The 21,710-nt window shown below is 39.8% G+C and overlaps 1 protein-coding gene and 1 long non-coding RNA gene across 6 annotated transcripts in view; one reads left to right on the plus strand and one right to left on the minus strand.

Annotated features, from left to right (window-relative positions):
• Window positions 1–21,710, minus strand: part of TRAPPC9 (trafficking protein particle complex subunit 9) — a 667,549-nt gene that overhangs the window by 548,749 nt on the left and 97,090 nt on the right. For all 5 annotated transcript variants that reach the window (XM_073679927.1, XM_073679930.1, XM_073679928.1 and 2 more), the window contains one exon: window positions 15,971–16,123. In XM_073679927.1, the coding sequence (XP_073536028.1) occupies window positions 15,971–16,123 (153 nt within the window). The remainder of the gene's footprint in view (window positions 1–15,970; window positions 16,124–21,710) is intronic.
• Window positions 1–21,710, plus strand: part of LOC141266056 (uncharacterized) — a 92,521-nt gene that overhangs the window by 50,882 nt on the left and 19,929 nt on the right. The window lies entirely within an intron of this gene.

The raw sequence follows: 21,710 nt of genomic DNA on the forward strand, positions 1-21,710 counted from the left end.
TTCTGCTGGTGCAGTCACTGTGTACATACATTACATTACTGATCCTGAGTTACATCCTGTATTATACTCCAGAGCTGCACTCACTATTCTGCTGGTGCAGTCACTGTGTACATACATTACATTACTGATCCTGTACTGATCCTGAGTTACATCCTGTATTATACTCCAGAGCTGCACTCACTATTCTGCTGGTGCAGTCATTGTGTACAAACATTACATTACTGATCCTGTACTGATCCTGAGTTACATCCTGCATTATACCCCAGAGCTGCACTCACTATTCTGCTGGTGCAGTCACTGTGTACATACATTACATTACTGATCCTGCACTGATCCGGAGTTACCTCCTGTATTATACTCCAGAGCTGCACTCACTATTCTGCTGGTGCAGTCACTGTGTACATACATTACATTACTGATCCTGTGCTGATCCTGAGTTACCTCCTTTATTATACTCCAGAGCTGCCCTCACTATTCTGCTGGTGCAGTCACTGTGTACATACATTACATTACTGATCCTGAGTTACATCCTGTATTATACTCCAGAGCTGCACGCACTATTCTGCTGGTGCAGTCACTGTGTACATATATTACATTACTGATCCTGTACTGATCCTGAGTTACATCCTGTATTATACTCCAGAGCTGCACTCACTATTCTGCTGGTGCAGTCACTGTGTACATACATTACATTACTGATCCTGTACTGATCCTGAGTTACATCCTGTATTATACTCCAGAGCTGCACTCCCTATTCTGGTGCAGTCACTGTGTACATACATTACATTACTGATCCTGAGTTACATCCTGTATTATACCCCAGAGCTGCACTCACAATTCTGCTGGTGCAGTCACTGTGTACATACATTACATTACTGATCCTGAGTTACATCCTGTATTATACCCCAGAGCTGCACTCACTATTCTGCTAGTGCAGTCACTGTGTACATACATTACATTACTGATCCTGTACTGATCCTGAGTTACATCCAGTATTATACTCCAGAGCTGCACTCACTATTCTGCTGGTGGAGTCACTGTGTACATACATTACATTACTGATCCTGAGGTACCCCCAGTATTATACTCCAGAGCTGCACTCACTATTCTGCTGGTGCAGTCACTGTGTACATACATTACATTACTGTTTCCTGTACTGATCCAGAGTTACATCCTGTATTACACTCCAGAGCTGCACTCACTATTCTGCTGGTGGAGTCACTGTGTACATACATTACATTACTGATCCTGTACTGATCCTGAGTTACATTCTGTATTATACTCCAGAGCTGCACTAACTATTCTGCTGGTGAAGTCACTGTGTACATACATTACATTACTGATCCTGAGTTACATCCTGTATTATACTCCAGAGCTGCACTCACTATTCTGCTGGTGCAGTCACTGTGTACATACATTACATTACTGATCCTGAGTTACATCCTGTATTATACTCCAGAGCTGCACTCACTATTCTGCTGGTGCAGTCACTGTGTACATACATTACATTACTGATCCTGAGTTACATCCTGTATTATGCTCCAGAGCTGCACTCACTATTCTGCTGGTGGAGTCACTGTGTACATACATTACATTACTGATCCTGTACTGATTCTGAGTTACATCCTGTATTATACTCCAGAGCTGCACTCACTATTCTGCTGGTGCAGTCACTGTGTACATACATTACATTACTGATCCTGAGTTACATCCTGTATTATACCCCAGAGCTGCACTCACTATTCTGCTGGTGCAGTCACTGTGTACATACATTACATTACTGATCCTGAGTTACATCCTGTATTATACCCCAGAGCTGCACTCACTATTCTGCTAGTGCAGTCACTGTGTACATACATTACATTACTGATCCTATACTGATCCTGAGTTACATCCAGTATTATACTCCAGAGCTGCACTCACTATTCTGCTGGTGGAGTCACTGTGTACATACATTACATTACTGATCCTGAGGTACCCCCAGTATTATACTCCAGAGCTGCACTCACTATTCTGCTGGTGCAGTCACTGTGTACATACATTACATTACTGTTTCCTGTACTGATCCCGAGTTACATCCTGTATTACACTCCAGAGCTGCACTCACTATTCTGCTGGTGGAGTCACTGTGTACATACATTACATTACTGATCCTGTACTGATCCTGAGTTACATTCTGTATTATACTCCAGAGCTGCACTCACTATTCTGCTGGTGAAGTCACTGTGTACATACATTACATTACTGATCCTGAGTTACATCCTGTATTATACTCCAGAGCTGCACTCACTATTCTGCTGGTGCAGTCACTGTGTACATACATTACATTACTGATCCTGAGTTACATCCTGTATTATACTCCAGAGCTGCACTCACTATTCTGCTGGTGCAGTCACTGTGTACATACATTACATTACTGATCCTGAGTTACATCCTGTATTATGCTCCAGAGCTGCACTCACTATTCTGCTGGTGGAGTCACTGTGTACATACATTACATTACTGATCCTGTACTGATTCTGAGTTACATCCTGTATTATACTCCAGAGCTGCACTCACTATTCTGCTGGTGCAGTCACTGTGTACATACATTACATTACTGATCCTGAGTTACATCCTGTATTATACTCCAGAGCTGCACTCACTATTCTGCTGGTGCAGTCACTGTGCACATACATTACATTACTCATCCTGAGTTACATTCTGTATTATACTCCAGAGCTGCACTCACTATTCTGCTGGTGCAGTCACTGTGTACATACATTACATTACTGATCCTGAGTTACATCCTGTATTATACTCCAGAGCTGCACTCACTATTCTGCTGGTGCAGTCACTGTGTACATACATTACATTACTGATCCTGTACTGATCCTGAGTTACATCCAGTATTATACTCCAGAGCTGCACTCACTATTCTGCTTGTGCAGTCACTGTGTACATACATTACATTACTGATCCTGTACTGATCCTGAGTTACATCCTGTATTATACTCCAGAGCTGCACTCACTATTCTGCTGGTGCAGTCATTACATTACTGATCCTGTACTGATCCTGAGTTATATCCTGCATTATACTCCAGAGCTGCACTCACTATTCTGCTGGTGCAGTCACTGTGTACATACATTACATTACTGATCCTGAGTTACATCCTGTATTATACTCCAGAGCTGCACTCACTATTCTGCTGGTGCAGTCATTGCGTACATACATTACATTACTGATCCTGTACTGATCCTGAGTTATATCCTGCATTATACCCCAGAGCTGCACTCACTATTCTGCTGGTGCAGTCACTGTGTACATACATTACATTACTGATCCTGCACTGATCCGGAGTTACCTCCTGTATTATACTCCAGAGCTGCACTCACTATTCTGCTGGTGCAGTCACTGTGTACATACATTACATTACTGATCCTGAGTTACATCCTGTATTATAACCCAGAGCTGCACTCACTATTCTGCTGGTGCAGTCACTGTGTACATACATTACATTACTGATCCCGAGTTACATCCTGTATTATACCCCAGAGCTGCACTCACTATTCTGCTGGTGCAGTCACTGTGTACATACATTACATTACTGATCCTGTACTGATCCTGAGGTACCCCCAGTATTATACTCCAGAGCTGCACTCACTATTCTGCTGGTGGAGTCACTGTGTACATACATTACATTACTGATCCTGTACTGATCCTGAGGTACCCCCAGTATTATACTCCAGGAGCTGCACTCACTATTCTGCTGGTGCAGTCACTGTGTACATACATTACATTACTGATCCCGAGTTACATCCTGTATTACACTCCAGAGCTGCACTCACTATTCTGCTGGTGGAGTCACTGTGTACATACATTACATTACTGATCCCGAGTTACATCCTGTATTACACTCCAGAGCTGCACTCACTATTCTGCTGGTGGAGTCACTGTGTACATACATTACATTACTGATTCCGAGTTACATCCTGTATTACACTCCAGAGCTGCACTCACTATTCTGCTGGTGCAGTCACTGTGTACATACATTACATTACTGATCCCGAGTTACATCCTGTATTATACTCCAGAGCTGCACTCACTATTCTGCTGGTGGAGTCACTGTGTACATACATTACATTACTGATCCTGTACTGATCCTGAGTTACATCCTGCATTATACCCCAGAGCTGCACTCACTATTCTGCTGGTGCAGTCACTGTGTACATACATTACATTACTGATCCTGAGTTAAATCCTATATTATACTCCAGAGCTGCACTCACTATTCTGCTGATGCAGTCACTGTGTACATACATTACATTACTGATCCTGAGTTATATCCTGTATTATACTCCAGAGCTGCACTCACTATTCTGCTGGTGCCGTCACAGTGTACATACATTATATTACTGATCCTGAGTTACATCCTGTATTATACCCCAGAGCTGCACTCACTATTCTGCTGGTGCCGTCACTGTGTACATACATTACATTACTGATCCTGAGTTACATCCTGTATTATACCCCAGAGCTGCACTCACTATTCTGCTGGTGCAGTCACTGTGTACATACATTATATTACTGATCCTGAGTTACATCCTGTATTATACCCCAGAGCTGCACTCACTATTCTGCTGGTGCAGTCACTGTGTACATACATTACATTACTGATCCAGAGTTACATCCTGTATTATACTCCAGAGCTGCACTCACTATTCTGCTGGTGCAGTCACTGTGTACATACATTACATTACTGATCCTGAGTTACATCCTGTATTATACTGCAGAGCTGCACTCACTATTCTGCTGGTGCAGTCACTGTGTACATACATTATGTGACATACCTGGCGGCGTCCTTGCATAGTGGTCCATCTCCCACTGTGCAAGAGCGCGCACTTGATCTCCAGTCCAGTCTGCTAGCCTGGCTTCCCTCCATGCTGTCTGCTTGCCTCTGTTTCTGCTGCTTAAGGGCGGCGCCCGATCACTTCCTCCTTCTTGTAGCTGCTGCAGACACACCCCTGATGCGTCCTCAGCCTATTGCTGTCTGTCACCTGGTATTTAACCCAGCTCCTCCCAAGAAACTCGGTCTGAGCATTATGTTTCATTCAGTGTGCTCTTTCACTCTGAATGTGCCAGGTCCCTTTCTGTGTTTGCTTGCCTGCCTTTCCTGGAGGCTGCATTTCCAGGCCTGTCTGAACTCGCTCCTTGCCTGTTCGTTCCGCCTTCTAGGGGCCGCATACCTAGACCCGCTCCTGTATCTTGCTACTGTATCTGTTCTTGTCTGAATACTCTTCTAGCCTGTTTCCTGTTTTTCTCTATGTCCGTACCTTTCCTTTTTCTGCAGAGTCTGAACTCGAACCTAACTCCTGTTCGTTGTCACTGTACTTCCGTTTGTGAGTTTGTGGTCCACTCGCTACTTCACTGCAAGTACCCTGTGGGTATCTGGTTCTGTCTTTCCCTTCCTGTCTGTTCCGTGTGAACAGAGCCCTGTCCCCTCTGCCCTGCCCCGCTCTCCGCTCTAGCGAGTCTCGCTCTGCTCTGACCCTTTGCTCGCCGCTCCGGCAGTCTCGCTCTGCTCTGACCCTTTGCTCGCCGCTCCGGCAGTCTCGCTCTGCTCTGACCCTTTGCTCGCCGCTCCAGGAGGCCTCGCTCTGCTCTGACCCTTTGCTCGCCGCTCCAGGCGGCCTCGCTCTGCTCTGACCCTTTGCTCGCCGCTCCAGGCGGCCTCGCCCTGCTCTGACCCTTTGCTCGCCGCTCCAGGCGGCCTCGCCCTGCTCTGACCCTTTGCTCGCCGCTCCAGGCGGCCTCGCCCTGCTCTGACCCTTTGCTCGCCGCTCCAGGCGGCCTCGCCCTGCTCTGACCCTTTGCTCGCCGCTCCAGGCGGCCTCATCCTGCTCTGACCCTTTGCTCGCCGCTCCAGGCGGCCTCGTCCTGCTCTGACCCTTTGCTCGCCGCTCCAGGCGGCCTCGTCCTGCTCTGACCCTTTGCTCGCCGCTCCAGGCGGCCTCGTCCTGCTCTGACCCTTTGCTCGCCGCTCCAGGCGGCCTCGTCCTGCTCTGACCCTTTGCTCGCCGCTCCAGGCGGCCTCGTCCTGCTCTGACCCTTTGCTCGCCGCTCCAGGCGGCCTCGTCCTGCTCCACTCTCGCTCGCCGCTCCAGGCGGCCTCGTCCTGCTCCACTCTCGCTCGCCGCTCCAGGCGGCCTCGTCCTGCTCCACTCTCGCTCGCCGCTCCAGGCGGCCTCGTCCTGCTCCACTCTCGCTCGCCGCTCCAGGCGGCCTCGTCCTGCTCCACTCTCGCTCGCCGCTCCAGGCGGCCTCGTCCGGCTCCACTCTCGCTCGCCGCTCCAGGCGGCCTCGTCCTGCTCCACTCTCGCTCGCCGCTCCAGGCGGCCTCGTCCTGCTCCACTCTCGCTCGCCGCTCCAGGCGGCCTCGTCCTGCTCCACTCTCGCTCGCCGCTCCAGGCGGCCTCGTCCTGCTCCACTCTCGCTCGCCGCTCCAGGCGGCCTCGTCCTGCTCCACTCTCGCTCGCCGCTCCAGGCGGCCTCGTCCTGCTCCACTCTCGCTCGCCGCTCCAGGCGGCCTCGTCCTGCTCCACTCTCGCTCGCCGCTCCAGGCGGCCTCGTCCTGCTCCACTCTCGCTCGCCGCTCCAGGCGGCCTCGTCCTGCTCCACTCTCGCTCGCCGCTCCAGGCGGCCTCGTCCTGCTCCACTCTCGCTCGCCGCTCCAGGCGGCCTCGTCCTGCTCCACTCTCGCTCACCGCTCTAGGCGGTCTCGTCTTGCCCTGCTCTCGCTCACCGCTCTAGGCGGCCTCACTCTGCTGTGTTTGTCCACCACATCTGTGGTTTTGTTCCTGAGTCCCAGTGTGTACTGGGTCCTATCCCGCCTGTGTTCCAACCTGCTAGTGCCTTCCTGTCTGCACTCTATCCTTGCTTGCCTGTACCCCCCTGCCTGCATACCCGCCTGCCTGCATACCAGTCGTGCCTGCCTATACCCCCAGTCTGTGTGCCAGCCTAACCTTCCAGTTCCTGTATTCCCCGTTGTGGGCCAACAGCCGTGTCCGGAGTCTGACCTGAAGTAGACCCTGGTTCCTCTGCTCAGTTCCTCCCAGGTGCACTGGCGTCGTATCCGTCGTGCGACCTTGGTCGGATCGGGCAGATACTTAGTTACGCCCCTCCAGGCACTCTCCGGTTCATGGTCCAGTGGAACTACTAAACACACACACGCCAGTCAGTCCGGGCGTGTGCATTACACATTACATTACTGATCCTGTACTGATCCTGAGTTACCTCCTGTATTATACTCCAGAGCTGCACTCATTATTCTGCTGGTGCAGTTACTGTGTACATACATTACATTACTGATCCTGAGTTACATCCTGTATTATACTCCAGAGCTGCACTCACTATTCTGCTGATGCAGTCACTGTGTACATACATTACATTACTGATCCTGAGTTACATCCTGTATTATACTCCAGAGCTGCCCTCACTGTTCTGCTGATGAAGTCAGCTACTCAACTTACCAGATAAGAAGAGTTGCTGCCATAGAAAACCAAAGCTGCAGTCAGAGCGGATGTTCAGCACATTATGCCCAGAACACTACGTCCTCCAGCAGTTATAGATCAGGAGGAGACAGAATGCAAAGAGAATCATTTTTCGAGCTGCACTCGATTTATGGCAGTGCCGCAAAGGAGCCAAAAGAAAAGCTTGAATCTCACCGCGTTTCATCATCATAAAGTCAGATACACAATGGGAACATTAAGTGGCTGCAATAATACAAGATTAAAGCGGCAACACTGATGATGTACGAGTGCGGGAAGAGCAGACATAAAGCATTAATGAGAATCTGACTGCAAGGAAAAGAGATCGTCTATATACCAGTAAGAAGAGAACAACTAACGGCCGAAGTCGAGAGCTCAGTATAACCCGGATCTCATCAGAACCAAGTACTGGGAAACTGTATACAGCAACTGGTGAGAAGAGCACGCCATTATATACCAGGGACAACACACACACAGGTAGACAATATTCCTGTACATAGGGGCAGAATTATAGCAGTTATATTCTTGTACATAGGGGCAGTATTATACTAGTTATATTCTTGTACATAGGAGCAGTATTATAGTAGTTATATTCTTGTACATAGGAGCAGTATTATAGTAGTTCTATTCTTGTACATAGGGGCAGTATTATAGTAGTTATATTCTTGTACATAGGAGCAGTATTATAGTAGTTATATTCTTGTACATAGGAGCAGTATTATAGTAGTTATATTCTTGTACATAGGAGGCAGTATTATAGTAGTTATATTCTTGTACATAGGAGCAGTATTATAGTAGTTATATTCTTGTACACAGGGATAGTATTATAGCAGTTATATTCTTGTACATAGGGGCAGTATTTAAGTAGTTATATTCTTGTACATATGAGCAGTATTATAGTAGTTATATTCTTGTACACAGGGATAGTATTATAGCAGTTATATTCTTGTACATAGGGGCAGTATTTAAGTAGTTATATTCTTGTACATAGGGGCAGTATTATAGTAGTTATATTCTTGTACATAGGGGTAGTATTATAATAGTTATATTCTAAAGAGCTCCTAGCGAGCAACCCCGGAAATACTCGGCAAGCTCCAAGCATCTCGAGCAGTGAGATGCTCGGCCGAATACTGAACAGTAGCGAGCATGCTCGCTCATCACTAGCTATATTCTTGTACATACGAGCAGTATTATAGTAGTTATATTCTTGTACATAGGGGCAGTATTATAGTAGTTATATTCTTGTACATAGGGGGCAGCATTATAGTAGCTATATTCTTGTACATAGGAGCAGTATTATAGTAGTTATATTCTTGTACATAGGGAGCAGTATTATAGTAGTTATATTCTTGTACATAGGGGGCAGTATTATAGCAGTTATATTCTTGTACATATGAGCAGTATTATAGTAGTTATATTCTTGTACACAGGGATAGTATTATAGCAGTTATATTCTTGTACATAGGGGCAGTATTTAAGTAGTTATATTCTTGTACATAGGGGGCAGTATTATAGTAGTTATATTCTTGTACATAGGGGCAGTATTATAGTAGTTATATTCTTGTACATAGGGGTAGTATTATAATAGTTATATTCTAAAGAGCTCCTGCCGAGCAACCCCGGAAATACTCGGCAAGCTCCAAGCATCTCGAGCAGTGAGATGCTCGGCCGAATACTGAACAGTAGCGAGCATGCTCGCTCATCACTAGCTATATTCTTGTACATAGGAGCAGTATTATAGTAGTTATATTCTTGTACATATGGGCAGTATTATAGTAGTTATATTCTTGTACATAGGAGCAGTATTATAGCAGTTATATTCTTGTACATAGGGGGCAGTATTATAGTAGTAATATTCCTGTATATAGGGGGCAGTATTATAGTAGTTATATTCTTGTACAAAGGGGCAGTATTATAGTAGTTATATTCTTGTACATAAGGGTAGTATTATAGTAGTTATATTCTTGTACATAGGGGGCAGTATTATAGTAGTTATATTCTTGTACATAGGGGTAGTATTATAGTAGTTATATTCTTGTACATAGGAGCAGTATTATAGTAGTTATATTCTTGTACAAAGTAGCAGTATTATAGTAGTTATATTCTTGTACATAGGAGCAGTATTATAGTAGTTGTATTCTTGTACATAGGGGTAGTATTATAGTAGTTATATTCTTGTACATAGGGGGCCGTATTATAGTAGTTATATTCTTGTACATAGGGGGCCGTATTATAGTAGTTATATTCTTGTACATAGGAGGCAGTATTATAGTAGTTATATTCTTGTACATAGGGGTAGTATTATAGTAGTTATATTCTTGTACATAGGGGGCAGTATTATAGTAGTTATACTCTTGTACATAGGGGTAGTATTATAGCAGTTATATTCTTGTACATAGGAGCAGTATTATAGTAGTTATATTCTTGTACATAGGAGCAGTATTATAGTAGTTATATTCTTGTACATAGGGGACAGTATTATAGTAGTTATATTCTTGTACATAGGAGCAGTATTATAGTATTATATTCTTGTACATAGGAACAGTATTATAGTATTATATTCTTGTACATAGGAGCAGTATTATAGTAGTTATATTCTTGTACATAGGAGCAGTATTATAGTAGTTATATTCTTGTACATAGGGGCAGTATTATAGTAGTTATATTCTTGTACATAGGGGTAGTATTATAGTAGTTATATTCTTGTACATAGGGGGCAGTATTATAGTAGTTATATTCTTGTACATAGGAGCAGTATTATAGTAGTTATATTCTTGTACATAGGAGCAGTATTATAGCAGTTATATTCTTGTACATAGGGGGCAGTATTATAGTAGTTATATTCTTGTACATAGGGGTAGTATTATAGTAGTTATATTCTTGTACATAGGAGCAGTATTATAGTAGTTATATTCTTGTACATAGGAGCAGTATTATAGTAGTTATATTCTTGAACATAGGGGTAGTATTATAGTAGTTATATTCTTGTACATAGGGGGCAGTATTATAGTAGATATATTCTTGTACATAGGAGGCAGTATTATAGTAGTTATATTCTTGTACATAGGGGTAGTATTATAGTAGTTATATTCTTGTACATAGGGGTAGTATTATAGTAGTTATATTCTTGTACATAGGGGTAGTATTATAGTAGTTATATTCTTGTACATAGGAGCAGTATTATAGCAGTTATATTCTTGTACATAGGGGCAGTATTATAGTAGTTATATTCTTGTACATAGGGGTAGTATTATAGTAGTTATATTCTTGTACATAGGAGCAGTATTATAGTAGTTATATTCTTGTACATAGGAGCAGTATTATAGTAGTAATATTCTTGTACATAGGAGCAGTATTATAGTAGTTATATTCTTGTACATAGGAGCAGTATTATAGTAGTTATATTCTTGTACATAGGGGCAGTATTATAGTAGTTATATTCTTGTACATAGGGGGCAGTATTATAGTAGTTATATTCTTGTACATAGGGGGCAGTATTATAGCAGTAATATTCTTGTACATAGGAGCAGTATTATAGTAGTTATATTCTTGCACATAGGGGGCAGTATTATTGTAGTTATATTCTTGTACATAGGAGCAGTATTATAGTAATTATATTCTTGTACATTGGGAGCAGTATTATAGTAGTTATATTCTTGCACATAGGGGGCAGTATTATAGTAGTTATATTCTTGTACATAGGGGGCAGTATTATAGCAGTAATATTCTTGTACATAGGAGCAGTATTATAGTAGTTATATTCTTGCACATAGGGGGCAGTATTATTGTAGTTATATTCTTGTACATAGGAGCAGTATTATAGTAATTATATTCTTGTACATTGGGAGCAGTATTATAGTAGTTATATTCTTGCACATAGGGAGCAGTATTATAGTAGTTATATTCTTGTACATAGGAGCAGTATTATAGTAGTTATATTCTTGTACATAGGGGTAGTATTATAGTAGTTATATTCTTGTACATAGGGGGCCGTACTATAGTAGTTATATTCTTGTACATAGGAGCAGTATTATAGTAGTTATATTCTTGTACATAGGGGGCCGTATTATAGTAGTTATATTCTTGTACATAGGGGGCCGTATTATAGTAGTTATATTCTTGTACATAGGAGGCAGTATTATAGTAGTTATATTCTTGTACATAGGGGTAGTATTATAGTAGTTATATTCTTGTACATAGGGGGCAGTATTATAGTAGTTATATTCTTGTACATAGGAGCAGTATTATAGTAGTTATATTCTTGAACATAGGGGTAGTATTATAGTAGTTATATTCTTGTACATAGGGGGCAGTATTATAGTAGATATATTCTTGTACATAGGAGGCAGTATTATAGTAGTTATATTCTTGTACATAGGGGTAGTATTATAGTAGTTATATTCTTGTACATAGGGGTAGTATTATAGTAGTTATATTCTTGTACATAGGGGTAGTATTATAGTAGTTATATTCTTGTACATAGGAGCAGTATTATAGCAGTTATATTCTTGTACATAGGGGCAGTATTATAGTAGTTATATTCTTGTACATAGGGGTAGTATTATAGTAGTTATATTCTTGTACATAGGAGCAGTATTATAGTAGTAATATTCTTGTACATAGGAGCAGTATTATAGTAGTAATATTCTTGTACATAGGAGCAGTATTATAGTAGTTATATTCTTGTACATAGGAGCAGTATTATAGTAGTTATATTCTTGTACATAGGGGCAGTATTATAGTAGTTATATTCTTGTACATAGGGGGCAGTATTATAGTAGTTATATTCTTGTACATAGGGGGCAGTATTATAGCAGTAATATTCTTGTACATAGGAGCAGTATTATAGTAGTTATATTCTTGCACATAGGGGGCAGTATTATTGTAGTTATATTCTTGTACATAGGAGCAGTATTATAGTAATTATATTCTTGTACATTGGGAGCAGTATTATAGTAGTTATATTCTTGCACATAGGGGGCAGTATTATAGTAGTTATATTCTTGTACATAGGGGGCAGTATTATAGCAGTAATATTCTTGTACATAGGAGCAGTATTATAGTAGTTATATTCTTGCACATAGGGGGCAGTATTATTGTAGTTATATTCTTGTACATAGGAGCAGTATTATAGTAATTATATTCTTGTACATTGGGAGCAGTATTATAGTAGTTATATTCTTGCACATAGGGAGCAGTATTATAGTAGTTATATTCTTGTACATAGGAGCAGTATTATAGTAGTTATATTCTTGTACATAGGGGTAGTATTATAGTAGTTATATTCTTGTACATAGGGGGCCGTACTATAGTAGTTATATTCTTGTACATAGGAGCAGTATTATAGTAGTTATATTCTTGTACATAGGGGGCCGTATTATAGTAGTTATATTCTTGTACATAGGGGGCCGTATTATAGTAGTTATATTCTTGTACATAGGAGGCAGTATTATAGTAGTTATATTCTTGTACATAGGGGTAGTATTATAGTAGTTATATTCTTGTACATAGGGGGCAGTATTATAGTAGTTATACTCTTGTACATAGGGGTAGTATTATAGCAGTTATATTCTTGTACATAGGAGCAGTATTATAGTAGTTATATTCTTGTATATAGGAGCAGTATTATAGTAGTTATATTCTTGTACATAGGGGACAGTATTATAGTAGTTATATTCTTGTACATAGGAGCAGTATTATAGTATTATATTCTTGTACATAGGAACAGTATTATAGTATTATATTCTTGTACATAGGAGCAGTATTATAGTAGTTATATTCTTATACATAGGAGCAGTATTATAGTAGTTATATTCTTGTACATAGGGGCAGTATTATAGTAGTTATATTCTTGTACATAGGGGTAGTATTATAGTAGTTATATTCTTGTACATAGGGGGCAGTATTATAGTAGTTATATTCTTGTACATAGGAGCAGTATTATAGTAGTTATATTCTTGTACATAGGAGCAATATTATAGCAGTTATATTCTTGTACATAGGGGGCAGTATTATAGTAGTTATATTCTTGTACATAGGGCTAGTATTATAGTAGTTATATTCTTGTACATAGGAGCAGTATTATAGTAGTTATATTCTTGTACATAGGAGCAGTATTATAGTAGTTATATTCTTGTACATAGGGGTAGTATTATAGTAGTTATATTCTTGTACATAGGGGGCAGTATTATAGTAGATATATTCTTGTACATAGGAGGCAGTATTATAGTAGTTATATTCTTGTACATAGGGGTAGTATTATAGTAGTTATATTCTTGTACATAGGAGCAGTATTATAGTAGTTATATTCTTGTACATAGGAGCAGTATTATAGTAGTAATATTCTTGTACATAGGAGCAGTATTATAGTAGTTATATTCTTGTACATAGGAGCAGTATTATAGTAGTTATATTCTTGTACATAGGGGCAGTATTATAGTAGTTATATTCTTGTACATAGGGGGCAGTATTATAGTAGTAATATTCTTGTACATAGGGGGCAGTATTATAGTAGTAATATTCTTGTACATAGGAGCAGTATTATAGTCGTTATATTCTTGTACATAGGGGGCAGTATTATTGTAGTTATATTCTTGTACATAGGAGCAGTATTATAGTAATTATATTCTTGTACATTGGGAGCAGTATTATAGTAATTATATTCTTGTACATTGGGAGCAGTATTATAGTAGTTATATTCTTGCACATAGGGAGCAGTATTATAGTAGTTATATTCTTGTACATAGGAGCAGTATTATAGTAGTTATATTCTTGTACATAGGGGCAGTATTATAGTAGTTATATTCTTGTACAGAGGGGCAGTATTATAGTAGTTATATTCTTGCACATAGGGACAGTATTATAGTAGTTATATTCTTGCACATAGGGAGCAGTATTATAGTAGTTATATTCTTGTACATAGGGGGCAGTATTATAGTAGTTATATTCTTGTACATAGGGGCAGTATTATAGTAGTTATATTCTTGTACATAGGGGCAGTATTATAGTAGTTATATTCTTGCACATAGGGACAGTATTATAGTAGTTATATTCTTGCACATAGGGAGCAGTATTATAGTAGTTATATTCTTGTACATAGGGGGCAGTATTATAGTAGTTATATTCTTGCACATAGGGAGCAGTATTATAGTAGTTATATTCTTGCACATAGGGAGCAGTATTATAGTAGTTATATTCTTGTACATAGGGGGCAGTATTGTAGCAGTTATATTCTTGTACACAGAGGCAGTATTATAGTAGTTATATTCTTGTACATAGGGGCAGTATTATAGTAGTTATATTCTTGTACATGGGGGGCAGTATTATAGTAGTTATATTCTTGTACATAGGGGGCAGTATTATAGTAGTTATATTCTTGTACATAGGGGGCAGTATTATAGTAATAATATTCTTGTACATAGGAGCAGTATTATAGTAGTTATATTCTTGTACATAGGGGGCAGTATTATTGTAGTTATATTCTTGTACATAGGAGCAGTATTATAGTAATTATATTCTTGTACATTGGGAGCAGTATTATAGTAGTTATATTCTTGCACATAGGGAGCAGTATTATAGTAGTTATATTCTTGTACATAGGAGCAGTATTATAGTAGTTATATTCTTGTACATAGGGGACAGTATTATAGTAGTTATATTCTTGTACATAGGGAGCAGTATTATAGTAGTTATATTCTTGTACATAGGAGCAGTATTATAGTAGTTATATTCTTGTACAGAGGAGCAGTATTATGGTAGTTATATTCTTGTACATAGGAGCAGTATTATAGTAGTTATATTCTTGTACATAGGGGGCAGTATTATAGTAGTTATATTCTTGTACATAGGAGCAGTATTATAGTAGTTATATTCTTGTACATAGGGGGCAGTATTATAGTAGTTATATTCTTGTACATAGGAGCAGTATTATAGTAGTTATATTCTTGTACATAGGGGGCAGTATTATAGTAGTTATATTCTTGTACATAGGAGCAGTATTATAGTAGTTATATTCTTGTACATAGGGGGCAGTATTATAGTAGTTATATTCTTGTACATAGGAGCAGTATTATAGTAGTTATATTCTTGTACATAGGGGGCAGTATTATAGTAGTTATATTCTTGTACATAGGAGCAGTATTATAGTAGTTATATTCTTGTACATAGGGGGCAGTATTATAGTAGTTATATTCTTGTACATAGGAGCAGTATTATAGTAGTTATATTCTTGTACATAGGGGGCAGTATTATAGTAGTTATATTCTTGTACATAGGGGGCAGTATTATAGTAGTTATATTCTTGTACATAGGGGGCAGTATTATAGTAGTTATATTTGTGTTCACAGGGGCAGTATTATAGTAGTAGTATTATAAGTCATCAAATACAAGTACAGCTGTCTAAATCATGTTCACACAATATATGGGATGAAGTTTTTTCTCTCACCATCATTCAAATCCTGCAGGAGGTTCTCTTGGCAGGAGAAGTCTAGCTTCACCTTGATATAGACGGTGAAAGTTGCAGTTTTTCCAGGTTTCAGCGGCAGCTGGGAGAGCGCTTCCTCTAGTTCCCATATCAAGAAGTCACCGAAAAGTTTTTCTGCAAAGAATCATATATTGTCACTAAAAAAATTATACATTCACGGCTTCCTGCACAGACATACAGCACTGTGAAAAAGTTTTAGGCAGGTGTGGAACAAATGCTGCAAAGTATTTTTTATCAATTAACAAAATGAATTACGCTAATAACATTTCTATTTTTAAAAGCAAAAGTGATATAAAAAAAAAGGAGAAATCTAAATTTCCCATCAGTATCTGGTGACAGACGTTTGCTTTCATCACTTCTTCTTGATCACTGGTCACTTGAACACAGTTTCTGAAGGATATCGGCAGGAGGTTGTTCCAAACATCATGGAGACCTGACCCCAGATCTTCTGTGTATGAGGCTTGTTCCTTCAGAAACTGTGTACAAGTGTCGAGTACCTAAGAAAAGTGATGAAGGAGATGGGTGGTCAGCATATATTGATTAGATTTAGATTTCTCTTTTGTCCCTTCACATTTTGTTTTATTAATTGATAAAAATAAACAACTCGTCTATTTCTAACTGCTCTTCCTCCTCTCTCACAGCACGCATAGACTAAACAATCTGCAGCTGCATCTCCCTCCTCCACTACCTTCTATTTACTGTTTAAACCTTATGGGGGGGTTAAAATGTTTTTAAGCATTTACAGAAACCTCACGAGTAGAGAAAAGGAACTACTGACTGCTAAAGTGTTAGATGATCTCTACTCTTATGTCCATATTACATGTGAGGAAATTATCAAATAATTATATAAATAATGTAAAAAAAAAAAAAAAAAAAAAACTTAAAATACAAGATTCCTTTTTGTTAAGTTAAATTTATATTTTGAAAAATCTATTTTACTTACAAAGTTTTGTTTTTCTTATATGTTATTTTTTTTCTTTTTTGTAAAAACTAGAAAAAAAAAAAAAAAAAAAAGGAAAGATTTGGTCTCCAACTCGGATCTGCTGTTCCAGTGTAAAATTACTGTAAATCTCTCCAATTATCCTCATTCTTATAGTGCGCCTGCTTCCTACAAAGCTGGAGGTATACTTAAGAGGCACAGATACAGACATCTGCTCACAGACAAAAGGTTTTTCCGATGGAGATAACTTTTTTTTTTTTTTTTCTAGCTTTCGAACTTGTGAAAATGTCCGTATGACATCGCCTTGAGGGACACATTGTCCAGGCGTATCATGTAAATTGTTTAAGAGTGCATCGATTCGGCGAGCAGTCGTTCGGTAATGCATCCATTAGAGAAGAGTGCGCCGCTCTCTATGGAAATCCATCGGTTTGGTAGATTTACTGTGTTTTATCTGTCGCCTGCGAACCAGGTGTAACCATATGCATAGCGCTAGATAATAGCGGAGGAGAAGTGGCTGGCTGATAAAATGTCTCTTCTTATAACTATCTATCATACGCAACCCGCAAACAGCTCTGCTGGAGAGCTCATGTCATATTCATACACTGCAGGGCCCCTCGACAGCGATGTTACCGCTCCTGCAAGGAAGCAGAGCCAGATAATCACGTCACCGCCGAGAAATGCTAAACCTTCCCAGACATTTAATGTGAGATTCTCTCTATTCACCGCTGTACAAAGACGGCCATAACTAACTCACAGTTTTTTTCTTTGCCTCCTGTTTACCTGATTGAGAAGAATCTAAAACAAGTCTGTGCAGTATAAAAAGGCAGTGTAATGTAAAGCAGATAAATTATCATGCCACTATTTCACCGCATGTTATTAAATGATCCTTGCTGACAGACAAGTGATTTCTAGATGATGTCAATCGCTTCAGGTGAAAATAAAATGTAAATAAGAAAAAAAAATATTCCAGTTTTCATTCAAAAGTTAAAAAATGCCTGTAATGTATTTAAAGGGGTGGTCGAAAATTGAAAAAAAAAAAAAATTCTGTGTTCTTCTGATACGGCGCCATTTTTTTTGCAAAGGTTGAGGGCGGTATTGCAGCTCAGCCCAGTTCACTTCAATGACGCAGAGCTGCAATACCAGACACGACCATATGTGGCGCTGTTTTTCCCCGAAAATAGAAATTTGGGGGAATTTTAAACAAATCCTTTATTTTCAGACAACTCTATTTTATGTGTTAAGTAGACCCTTGAAAAATCACTATATAGTGCAGGCCACTAGGGGGCTCCCTTCTGTCTAACTTACTATTCGTTACCTGTCAATTTTAATATTTTTATAGGAGCAGAAACACTGATATGAATTACAGAAAGTGGGGGCCGGTCTTTGTTTCTCTGCAAAAATGGGGACAGTAATGTCCCTCTACAGAAACTGGACTATCTACTCCTATTCTTCGCTCTGCAAACTGCATAAAGTCATGAGCGGCAGGCTTTCCGGTCAGGTCAGGCAAAGCATTGGACATGAGCAATACATGCTGAAAAGTGAGTGAAAGGGCACTCCAGTACCTATAGTGCTGGTAGAATGCATGTGAAAGAACATATTTAAAAAAAAAAACTGTGGATTACAAGTTATAACTCCTGGATATATTATTCTTGTTTGTGCACCAAAAGCTGTTTTAGTTTGTTGCGGTGGAAGACGGCAGCAAGACACCGCTTTGCTAACAGTTTTGTGTGAAAGGACAGGTAGGTGTAACGTACCATGCAGCAAAACATTACCTCGCTGAAATTTTAACATCTTCCTGACATATGTATAGAGAACAAGAGGTTGCAGGATTTACATCAACTAAAGAGCTTAAAAATAAAGTAAGGGTAAAAAAAAAATAACGCTTTAGAAATAAAAATAGAAAAAAAAAATTACAATTAAAAAATAAATAAAAAAAAATAAAATGAAAAATTGAGAAAAAATAAAAACAAGAAAAAATTAAAATAATGTCCATTTTTCTGGTTTAAAAATAATAATAATAATTAAAAAAAAAGAGATTAATTATGGCTGTAAAAATCCAATTTGTGAAAATGTAAAAAAAAAAAATTAACCTATAAGGTTAATGCTGAAAAGCAAGAAAAATAAATAAATCAATCGCAGGGTAATTTTTCTTTTTTTTTTTTGGGGGGGATGCTTTTTATTACCAAAAATTTGTGTCCCTGTTTGGCTTTGTAAATAAATGTAAACCATCACTCTGCTGTCGGCAGCGGGAAAACGCACAGACGACATCTCCAGCCGCCGCTGCCGTACAATGCAGAGAGGAGACGCTTGGGATCGAAATGATAAAAAAATATCCAAAAATAAACAAAAGGGAAAGAAGACACTGAAAAATAAATAATTCTGCTATTCTGTGCATGCGGAGCGGTGCGCGGCTAATACCGGCGTCATCAGCGCCCGGCAGGACGTCACCTACTTCTGGATGTTTGTTTACAGCCGGGGAGATCTGGCGAGGAGACGTGACAAAACACAAGAAGGAGTTAAAGAAGGACCCCGGGGGAAACACCACATACCACATTGAGGAGGGGGGGGGGGGGGATCAGATTTTAACACACTATTTAATTTGGTCTTTTTACGATTACTCTTTTTATAATAATCATTCTGATTTTGAAAATACTTCTCGACTACTTTTTAACCTTAAAGGGAATTTTGCTGTATAATCTGACAGAATTATGATGTAGAGGCAGAGACCCTGATTCCAGTGATGTGTCACTTAGTTTTCTGGCTGCAGCAATTGTGATTGAATCCTGGTTTTCTCTTCTGCAGAAAACCAGCTGTGTATAGCCCCACCCCCACATCACTGATTGGCAGCTTTCTGTGTATAACCCCGCCCACACCACTGATTGGCAGCTTTCTGTGTATAACCCCGCCCACACCACTGATTGGCAGCTTTGTGTATAACCCCGCCCACATCACTGATTGGACTATTGCTGTGTATAACTCCACCCACACCACTGATTGGCAGCTATACAGATAACACCGAAAGCTGCCAATCAGTGGTGAGGGCGGAATTAGACCAGGAGGCAGGAGACAAGCAGGCCAATAGTGATCATCTCCTGCTGATAAAACACTAATTTTATTGAAACTGCAACACACAGTGCAGTAAGTGACACATCACTGGCATCAGGGTCTCTGCCCAGACATCATGCTGATCTCAGATTACATAGGAAAAAAAAAAAAACTGCTGACAGATTCCCATTAATCACACTCCTTATTTAGACTTTTTTTTTCTTATTCCCGGTTATGTCCTATAAAGGTTTTTTTTTTTCATAAACCATTATTATTGTAACAATTTTCCATTTTAATGAGACGTATGTGTCCACAATTCTTATTTTCACATATTAGCGAGTACTATCTGGTTATGATCTACAATTATTTTTTTTTTCCATTGTAGACCTATAATGTTGTTGTTATATTTTAATGGTTAAAACAAAATCAAAATTTTGTAAAAAAAAAAATGTACAAAAAATGTATTGTGCTGCCCTTTTTTGAGACTAGTTATATTTTTACTTTTCCGACACTGGAGCTCCATGACGTTGTTTTTTTGTTCTTTTTTTATGGCGTCTTGTTGTTTTACTTGATCGCTGTTTAGTGCATTCTTTGGGGGAAGTGGGGATTTTCCTTTACAGCGCTTCCCCTTATGAATTTATTAACTATATATTTTGATCGATAGGATTTTTACAGTCACGGCGATAGCAAATATTTTTATATTTAAAATTACATTATTTTTTTGAATTACAAAAAGGAGTGACTATTTTCAAATTATTATTTTTTTTATTTTTATTTATTTTTATTAATTCTTTATCTTTTATTTATTTTTATTTTTTATACGTCCTATAGGGGACTTGATCCTGCAGCCACTTGTATAATGTTCTGCACAGCATTGTAGTTTATAGAAAAATAGACGCATCCAGATGGCTTCAAGGAGCCTTCAGTAGACCCTCCGCTCTCATGGCAAGTACACCGGCTCCTCAGTCAGGGGTCTGTGCTTCACAAAAAGAACACGTAGCCATTGTAATCTGGTGTCCATCGGACACACAGAGGACACTGATGGTAATAACGGAGACACGGATGACACTGATGGTAATAACGGAGACACGGATGACACTGATGGTAATAACGGAGACACGGAGGACACTGATGGTAAAAACGGAGACACAGAGCACACTGATGGTAATAACGGAGACACGGATGACACTGATGGTAATAACGGAGACACGGAGGACACTGATGGTAAAAACGGAGACACGGAGGACACTGATGGTAAAAACGGAGACACGGAGGACACTGATGGTAAAAACAGAGACACGGATGACACTGATGGTAAAAAAGGAGACACGGATGACACTGATGGTAAAAAAGGAGACACGGATGACACTGATGGTAAAAACGGAGACACGGAGGACACTGATGGTAAAAACGGAGACACGGAGGACACTGATGGTAAAAACGGAGACACGGAGGACACTGATGGTAAAAACGGAGACACGGATGACACTGATGGTAAAAACAGAGACACGGATGACACTGATGGTAAAAACAGAGACACGGAGGACACTGATGGTAAAAACGGAGACACGGATGACACTGATGGTAAAAACAGAGACACGGAGGACACTGATGGTAAAAACGGAGACACGGAGGACACTGATGGTAAAAACGGAGACACGGAGGACACTGATGGTAAAAACAGAGACACGGAGGACACTGATGGTAAAAACAGAG

This window comes from Phyllobates terribilis, unplaced genomic scaffold, assembly GCF_046119375.1.
Source record: "Phyllobates terribilis strain yellow unplaced genomic scaffold, ASM4611937v1 Scaffold_4__5_contigs__length_816908805, whole genome shotgun sequence".
NCBI classification, from domain to species: domain Eukaryota; kingdom Metazoa; phylum Chordata; class Amphibia; order Anura; family Dendrobatidae; genus Phyllobates; species Phyllobates terribilis.